This window comes from Sitophilus oryzae, unplaced genomic scaffold (assembly GCF_002938485.1).
Source record: "Sitophilus oryzae breed Bouriz unplaced genomic scaffold, Soryzae_2.0 scaffold_1801_pilon_pilon, whole genome shotgun sequence".
Taxonomy (NCBI): Eukaryota; Metazoa; Arthropoda; class Insecta; order Coleoptera; family Curculionidae; genus Sitophilus; species Sitophilus oryzae.
This window is the reverse complement of record NW_022146504.1, coordinates 3,962,580-3,970,954: the sequence shown is the minus strand read 5'-3', so window position 1 is coordinate 3,970,954 and position 8,375 is coordinate 3,962,580. Positions and strand designations below refer to the sequence as shown.

The 8,375-nt window shown below is 32.6% G+C and overlaps 2 protein-coding genes across 2 annotated transcripts in view; one reads left to right on the top strand and one right to left on the bottom strand.

Moving 5' to 3' along the window:
• The first annotated feature begins 415 nt into the window (after positions 1 to 415).
• Positions 416 to 2,333, top strand: LOC115882978 (store-operated calcium entry regulator STIMATE-like). The gene is made up of 5 exons (XM_030901247.1): positions 416 to 819; positions 875 to 1,035; positions 1,102 to 1,397; positions 1,449 to 1,608; positions 1,665 to 2,333. The coding sequence occupies exons 1-5, from the start codon at positions 671 to 673 to the stop codon at positions 1,724 to 1,726; spliced, it is 828 nt and encodes a 275-aa protein (XP_030757107.1). The 5' UTR covers positions 416 to 670; the 3' UTR covers positions 1,727 to 2,333.
• A 448-nt stretch (positions 2,334 to 2,781) lies between these two features.
• Positions 2,782 to 8,375, bottom strand: part of LOC115882972 — a 6,995-nt gene continuing 1,401 nt past the window's right edge. The window contains exons 2-6 of the mRNA XM_030901240.1: positions 8,125 to 8,319; positions 7,851 to 8,061; positions 7,315 to 7,511; positions 6,996 to 7,177; positions 2,782 to 4,067 (exon numbers count right to left, since the gene is read on the bottom strand). Coding sequence (XP_030757100.1) covers positions 3,624 to 4,067; positions 6,996 to 7,177; positions 7,315 to 7,511; positions 7,851 to 8,061; positions 8,125 to 8,319 — 1,229 coding nt within the window. The 3' untranslated portion in view covers positions 2,782 to 3,623. The remainder of the gene's footprint in view (positions 4,068 to 6,995; positions 7,178 to 7,314; positions 7,512 to 7,850; positions 8,062 to 8,124; positions 8,320 to 8,375) is intronic.

Below are 8,375 nucleotides of genomic sequence, written 5' to 3'. Positions count from 1 at the left end.
AACAAAATCCACGCCGACGACGCGTCCAAAAATAAATCGATAACCCATCTCGACACCATTCGGCCAATAGAAAAGTAGCATTTCGGCGCATGTGCATTACATCCAGCTACTGAACAAGGATGGACTTATGTCAAACTCGATCTTCTGTCCTTCAATCCTGGGACAAAAATTCTCTCATTGCTCTTATGGGGAGGCCGCGGTATATGTAAATTTAAATGTATTTGGTGTGGCTGCACCCTAAGATAATTACTACTGTGAACCAGAGCTGTGAACCGACTATCGATAATTATCGATGGTGGGGACTATCGATAGTTCTCGAGGTTTTCTGGATTTTTCTCATATATTTATTAGGCAACTAGTTATACATTACACATAAATTTAATGATGTTGCATCTTGCATCTTTGCATGGATCTTGCCTTGATCTTGCTATCTTGCCTATATTTGTGAATTTTGGGTTGTCGGCATTTCCCATATGTTATCAATCACCTGTCAATGTCAAAAAAATGAAATTTTTAGTTAGTGAATAAGTTCTATAATTTTTTGATTTATTATTTGTTGTGCTTACAAATTTCCAGTGGTAAATGTAGGTCGGAAAACAGTGCGATAATGCTTGGACCTATGTGAATATATTCTAAAGAATATTTACTTATAAAACCAAACATCTAAACAATGAATTCTACGTCCATAGGTCAAGCAGGGACTGCTCTAAAGTATAAAGGGGGTCTGCACTGCGACAAAGATGCCTTGACAGATATGTTCGGCTGGTTTCTACAAGTTCTTTTAGCTTGTTTAGCTTTTACATGTCTCATTGCAAAGAGGTAAGGTCACAAGGTAAATCTCAAGAGGTTTGAGGCTAACCAGTTTTATTTTTAGATTTTGTGAACCTCGTATTCGAAGAAGATCTTGGCAAATATGGTTCTACGATACGTCTAAACAGGGCATGGGGGCCATGGCTATACATTTAGCTAACGTATGGTTAGCAGGACAATATCAAGGGGACCCATGTACTTGGTATTTGATTAACTTTCTATTAGGTATTTTTTTAGTTAAAGTAGTATTTACACATCTTATCAGTCAATACTAATGGTTTTTTGTTGTAGACTCTTCAATGGGGCTTTTGATAATTTTTATTGGGATAAGAACTTGTCAGTTCTTAGCCCATAGGAAAGGCTGGGAAGCTATCAATTTTGGAGAATATGGAAAACCTCCTAATGTTAATGCTTGGTTAGCTCAGTGTTGCTTATATGTTGGTTTGATGGTCATTGTAAAAGTATCTATAACTTTATTTATGCAGTTAGATTTTTGGGAGAACGTTAAAGACTTTATATTAAGTCCCATAGATAACCCCAAGATTGAACTAGCATTTGTTATGTTAATTATTCCATTTTTTATAAATGTAAGGACAATTTTTATGTTTGTGATAAAATAATGTCGAGATAACTTTTAGATGTTGATGTTTTGGGTGACTGACAATTTCCTAATGTACAGGGATCCAAGTAAAAGGAGAAGAGACAGTTGTGAAGTTAGTTTGTTAGAAAAAGCCAGAGTTAAATACCGTAATATGAGGAAGAAGAAGCGTGACTCAGAAAGCGATGGGTTACTCTCAGGTAGTGTTTAGATATTTTCATCTTTCTTTTATTAACTTTCTGGTTGTTTTTATAAGGAGATGATGACATAATAGACCCAGAACAAGTGCCTATAGTAAGAGCTGCTGTTAGTATGTGAAAATATACTTAAAAAAGTATCAGCTTTTTACTGGATACTGTGATATTGGTGACCTCTTTCCTTAGGTCAAAATAAAGATATTGTATTGTAAGAATTACGGTCTAAAGAGGTGTATCAGTTAGTGCCAAGTTTTACAAAATATCAGTAAAAATGTTGTTTTTTTTGCTCAACTTGTGTGTGTTTCTCTGTTTATACAAGTAATAACAAATTTTGTTGGTTAATTATCTATAGCAGAAGTAATCATTATTTTATCAGGATTGTTTTGGAAAATCATTGTGATTTCAAGTGGTTACCATCTGATACCAAGTGATATTAGTAAATAATATTGAATTTCACCTTCATGTTGAATTGAGTAGATTGGCCTTTTATGTTAGGTGGCAATTTTTTTTTTATTTTTGAAAATGTATGATTGTAATTTGTAATAAGTTGCAAAGTAAAACATTGTCAAGATAATACATTGTCCTGTTAATACAGTTATTGATTTAGAATGTTAAGACATATCAAATATTTTTTTGCTGTAATTACTAATACTTGTTAAGATATACCAAAAAAGTTAATTGTAAGACTAAATATATTATATTGTAAATGTAAAGGTACTAATAAAAGAAATTATTTTTTTAGATAAAAAAATATGGTATTTTTATTTGTTAAAACATACATAACAGTAACTGTACAAATTATTATTATATTTACCTTGTAAAATGGTTAACAGTACAAAAAATAAGAAAATAAAAAAATTATTACTATACACATAGAAAATATGTTTTGCTCTATAATATATAATTATTTAAAACTAAATTCTTTACATCATTTATGAAACATGAGTTTGCATATGTATTGTTTATTGTTATATATTTAAGTTAGAGCACTATAAATTATGTTTTGTTGGTAGATTAATTTAAAAAAAGTGTGTAATCGCAATAACCATTAGATTAAAATTGTTTATTACTATACATTTTTAGTTGGTTGAGGAGAACTTAACTACAAAATCAATAAAATTATTTCTTCTCTGTTTACAATGTATACAAGATGTTTTTTAGTAGTCTAAAAAAATCAGGGTGTAAATTCTCATATGTTTTAAGAAAAAAGTATATAAACATGGGGTGTAAAAAACTTCTTTTCGGATCTACAGGGTGTTAAAAAATATAAAAAAATCTAAATTAAATAAAAAATATAAAAAACTATTTCGATATTTCCTTCAATTTTGGTATGTGGTTTCCGGGTATAAATGGAGTTTATTTCCATTATCTGTCGTTTTCCTACTTGAACCAGTGGCGTTCGTACGCACACACCTCTGGATAATTTGATTAAAATAAATGTTACGCCACTGCTTTTTTTTTGGGAAAACATTTTCTTGATTTCTTTTTAACAAGATTGATATCTTGAGATTTTCTTATACATCACAATTGAGGAATCACACCCTAAATTTTTTAGACTATGTACTTAAGAAACAACTTGTGAACCTGTAGGTATATGAGTTTGTAATAGAGATGTTTATGGAAGTAGGAAAATTGAGCTCTAATTTACTACCTTTGTATAAATTAATTATAGACTGGTTGGTTATGAATATCCTCTGTCGTATGAGTATATATTCATTTATTGTACTAATGTCAAATAGGTATAAATAGCTGACTCTACATCAGTATAGTTTGCAACCTTGTCGTTTTAACAAAACGACTTAATTCCTAACCACGACAAAAAGTACTATTTTACATAAGGAGTTCCGTAATATGTGCATTATTGTTATTATGGTAAATGAACGACTAGAAATATATGAACTAACGATAAAATCGCGATTTGTATTTAACCTAACAACATTCTAACACATCTGTCTCTTATAGACCCATCTCAACAAACGTTCTCAATATATCTATATAAGGTACAAATGCAGAGGCTCTCAGTGTTCCCTTTTCTGTCCGTTATAGTCCACGTACACCCTGACTACCTCTCCCGAGTATTTTCTTTGCGATGGCATGAAGTAGAAGTCTGCTGGCATTTGGCCACCTTTAGCAGCCCCTACAGTGTGCCTGTCGTACTGGGTGCGAGGTAAGGAGAAGGTACTTCGGTCATTTGGTGGCAATAACGCGCTTCTAGGTCTCTGCAGTGACCTGGAGTCTCCCCCATGACCTTGTGGCGGCACGCTTGGCGGGCGCCCTTGAGGTCTAGGCGGATTGCTGCGAGGTCTGCTTTGGGGCGGATGCGCGGACCTACCATTTCCGTTTTGCTGGTGGTGTTGTTGATGTTGTTGCTTTTTGGTGGGTTCTTCGCGTTCAAAAGAGTCGAAGGCGTAGTTGGTGTTGGAGGAGTAGTCTTTCCAGGCGGAATTTGGTATCAGGTGGTCCTACAAATCGAAAAAAGCTAGAGAGATATGATATATAAACTTTATAATGACTATTTTTTATAAAACTAAATGTTACAAGATATTTACAAAGTAAATAATAAAAAAAACATTCATTGACTTTTTACAAATAAGATATTTACAATGAATTCTATTTCCTTTATTAACAAATGTCGCGATTTTTTAAATCAAGATTATTATACTATAATATAGTTAAAAACAGCATAAACATCAAAAATTCAAACTTTTACTAAGTTTAGGTATTATGTTTTACTGCGCGTTTGAGCAATGCGCAGTAAGAAGGTTAGAGTTAGTTACAGGGGATGTGTATTGTGCCTTAAACCGGTAGATTAAATATACTAAATGCTACCTTTACATGTTTGCCAAGCTTAGCCAACAAGCTCTAGGATTATACAAATACCTAGGCTCGCATTTAGAAATTATTTACAATCTTGTCAATAAGCCTCCGAGGATTTGTATTAAAAACTGACACTCCATCGGAACGGTGAGAAAAATTCTTTAAGCTTACAGAAGTGGGGACAAATATTTCTGTCTACAACTTGTGCTGTGGACACTTCCTGAGGCTTGAGAAGCATGTAAAAGTACCATAAAAGATACAGCAGGTCGTGCTTTTCGCATAGAAAATAATCGTAAAGAAATATCAAGTGAACTGTAAGCACGCCATTACAATAGCATTCGAAGGTTTGTCCACGTAATTAGCACACAATGGTTTCTTATGTATACAGGGTCCAGCAATAGTGCGTCGGGCATCTGTAGATCCTAAAATAAAAAAAACTTGGGAATTTTGTTTAAGCGCAAACCTAAAGTATGTACTAGGAATGTGTTTGAAGAATATATTTTAATTTCTACGGGGTGGCTTAAAAAAGTGTGAGTGGATCGGGATAACTTTTTTTAAATAGAAGACATTTTTATAATTTTAGAGATAAGCGCTATTATAAATAAATAAATGAAAAAAAAAATTCTTCAGCCCTTATTAAAAAAAAAAAAATATTAAAAATATAAAATGTGTCCTGAAATCAAAACTATGCTATTATTATAAATATCGTAATCTTAAATCCTACAGGATGATGAAAATTCTACGCCAAATCTTCTAATATGTAAAATAATTTTTATTCGTATTTTTTTAATCGAACATGGATGTATTGTGTGTATTGTTTTTTAATAGATGGGGAATTGTAAAAGGAACATTTTTTGTATTAAAAGTATTTCAAATTTTTTTACGGTTTCGCAGATATTCGCAGTATTACATCTAGCCTTTCAACGACAAAATACCAGAGACAAAAATCTTTAGGTAGCTTTGATAAAAAAATCCTCTGGAAAATGCCATATTTACTATATTACTGCGAATATCAGGGAAACAATTTTGAAATATTTTATATACAAAAAATGTTCATTTTTTAAGTCTCTATTTAATTAAAAAATAATATACATAGAGTGTTTGTGTTAAAAAAACGAAGAAAAATTATTTTATATTTTAGAAAGTTTGGCGTAGAATTTTGAACATCCTGTATGATTTAATATTACGATATTTATAGCAAAATAACTACATATCATCTATAGTAAATACCTAAAATATTTTTGGTTTTAGGACAGTTCTTGTATTTTTAATATATTTTTTTAAAAGGCTGAAAAAAATATATTGTTATTTATTTATTAATACCTCTGAAACTATCGAAACATATTTACTAATATCTTAGGATTATACAAAGTGATCATAAAAGAAGTTAAAAATGCAATACTATACAGGGTGTTCCATTTAAAAAACAATCATCCACACTTTTTTGAGCCACCCTATAGAAGTTGAAATATTTTCCTGAAATACATCCTAGTACGTACTTTAGGTTTGGACTTAAAACACAATTTCGATTTTATTTATTTCAGGAGCTACAGATGCCCGGCGCACTATTGCCAGACCCTTTATTTTGGAGAAGTTTTTAACCAGGTATGCTGTGTCTTTTTGTACATTAAATCTAAGATGCAACCTGAGTGCTGGGGGAAAGTATAACATAGTAAAACAAGACAAGACAGACTGTACAGAGGAAGACGTGCTCTTACTCGCCACTCACCCCACCGGCGATCGCCGTGTCTACCATATTCTCTGGTGGTACTGCATTGGGTACTCGTAGTTCGGAGGGGCAGCGGCGGCACCCCAGTGGGGCTCGTGGAAGTACACGGGATCCAGTTGCACGCTGTATACCCTCTGCATGGCGAAAAAACCAATTCAAATTAGCAGCTCTTAATTTCAGTTATATTCAGTGGCGTAGCTATATAAGATATCCAAAGGGCTCTGGTCCAAAAAAGGACCTTATCTAAACTCTTTCATATATAAAAATATATTTAAGTACTTTGAAAATGTAAACCTCAGAGGCGTGCAGTCTCAGGAAGCAAGGAAAGCGGTGCTTCCTTTATGGTATTTCAACGATCTAACAGTGTCTTTAGTGTGGACCTAGAGTCTCTATAGAAGCACTCCCGTGACCTAATTTCTATCTTTAAAATCCACCATATAAATTAAAAACAAGATATTTTTCAGCTTTCGACACTTATTTAATTATGATTTAACAATCTATTCTTATTTTAATATAACAATCTTACTCCTACATTTATTATTAAATCATTTTGTTTCAGTTATTTATATTGGAAATAATTAGGAGTAAAAATTAATTATATATAATTTATAAAATGTACGACTAATATTTAGAGATATTTTTTCCATAATCAGGTCTACCACCCACAATATCAAATATCAAAACAAGACTAACCAAAATAATATATTGTTCTTAATTTTTCTTTGGTTAGCTGGGAGATAACCCGGCCTTTATAGGCGTAATAATAGAGACATAGACGTACTTTTCAGATAGATATAGAACGATTGTATGTGTCCCTGTCATTTCATTTTCACAAAGACGTTACCTTGTGACGGTTAGCACGCCTGCGACCTGTAGCTTTGTACACGGTACAGCCTGCTTGCACCAGTGCTACCAATACTAAAGCGGCTATACATCCTAGAACTATATACAGCTTGGTGGAAGGCATATCGAACCATCCAGAGCTTATTGTTGAGCCATCGGCATCAGGGATGAGGTTTGTAGTACCTAGAACGATAGATTTTGTAAAAATAGTTAGAAGATTTTGTGAGAAGCAGAGTGAGAAGTTTAAATCTTTACTTATGAAAGCATGTTTGATTTAGAGTTAGAAGAGTTGGATAACATTAATAAGTGAATAAACTTACGACTCTGAGGTTCGAATACAAGGTATTGGGGATCCACTTTCAAGTTCCCCACTCTTCCTGATCCTACACTTTCTTGTACAATTTTATGAACTTGTTCATCTGTGTTCTTCATGTCTGAGGATGATAAAGCTCTGCCTTTTTCTAGAACAGCTTTATCAAGTTGTACATTCATAATAGCCACTATATCGTTGCTTTCGCTAAAAAAGGAACAAATTATAAATAAAAAGAATATTTAAAAATAATATTAAACATGACATACAGGATATGTAAAAGTCCTTCATCAACATCATAAATTAAATACCAACCATCAAAATAAATTATAGAAATTGAATGACCGAAGACAGAACATAATATGATCTGTCATTTTTATTTAAAAATAAATTGTGTGTTTTGTCAATTATTCTATGTTATATGTCAAACTCGTTCCTTCTTTTGCTGTATAGACTTTACATTACAAAATTTCCGCAATTTCAAGGGATGTGATACACATATTGTTATTATATAACACGACTAAGAAATTGTTAAAAAATTCATACCTTTTTAATTGGTCTATGACGATTCTGCGATATCCAGGCAAACTTTTAAACACCGGTTGGAAGTTATTTGAAATTGAATTACTAAGGTCATCGTACTGTACAGTACCAGGTTTGGGAGGTACAAAGTTCTCTCCTAAGTCTACCACCTTTACTTGAACTTTGTAATCTATTCCTGGAGATTCAGTGGTGGTCTGATAATCGTAGAGGTCATCTAAAAATAAAAAGATTGATTTTAAAGATTATTTGTTTGGTTAAATTTTATTTGTGCCGTTACATTTATATTTATATCTTGGTGTTGTTGAAGATATTAGTGGTGTTGTGAGTGTGGTATCTTCTGTCTCAGGATTCGACGAAAAGATTGTAGTCACCTCTGCAGTTATAGAAGTTTCTTCTTCTGTAACAGTGACAGTTATAGGAGAAAGAGTTGATTTCGTTAAGTCGAGATCTGGAAAAACGTAACTATATACGTCTTAGATTGCCGAAAATAACACATAGAAAGATAACAGAAGAGACCACACCCTAGGG

What these genes read in the sequence shown, in the direction of transcription:
- LOC115882978 (XM_030901247.1), top strand. Translation starts at nt 671, where the DNA reads ATGAATTCTACGTCCATAGGTCAAGCAGGGACTGCTCTAAAGTATAAA. An exon ending in ACATGTCTCATTGCAAAGAG is followed by an intron (nt 820 to 874) that starts GTAAGGTCACAA and finishes TTTTATTTTTAG; the next exon opens with ATTTTGTGAACCTCGTATTC. An exon ending in TTATTCCATTTTTTATAAAT is followed by an intron (nt 1,398 to 1,448) that starts GTAAGGACAATT and finishes GATAACTTTTAG; the next exon opens with ATGTTGATGTTTTGGGTGAC.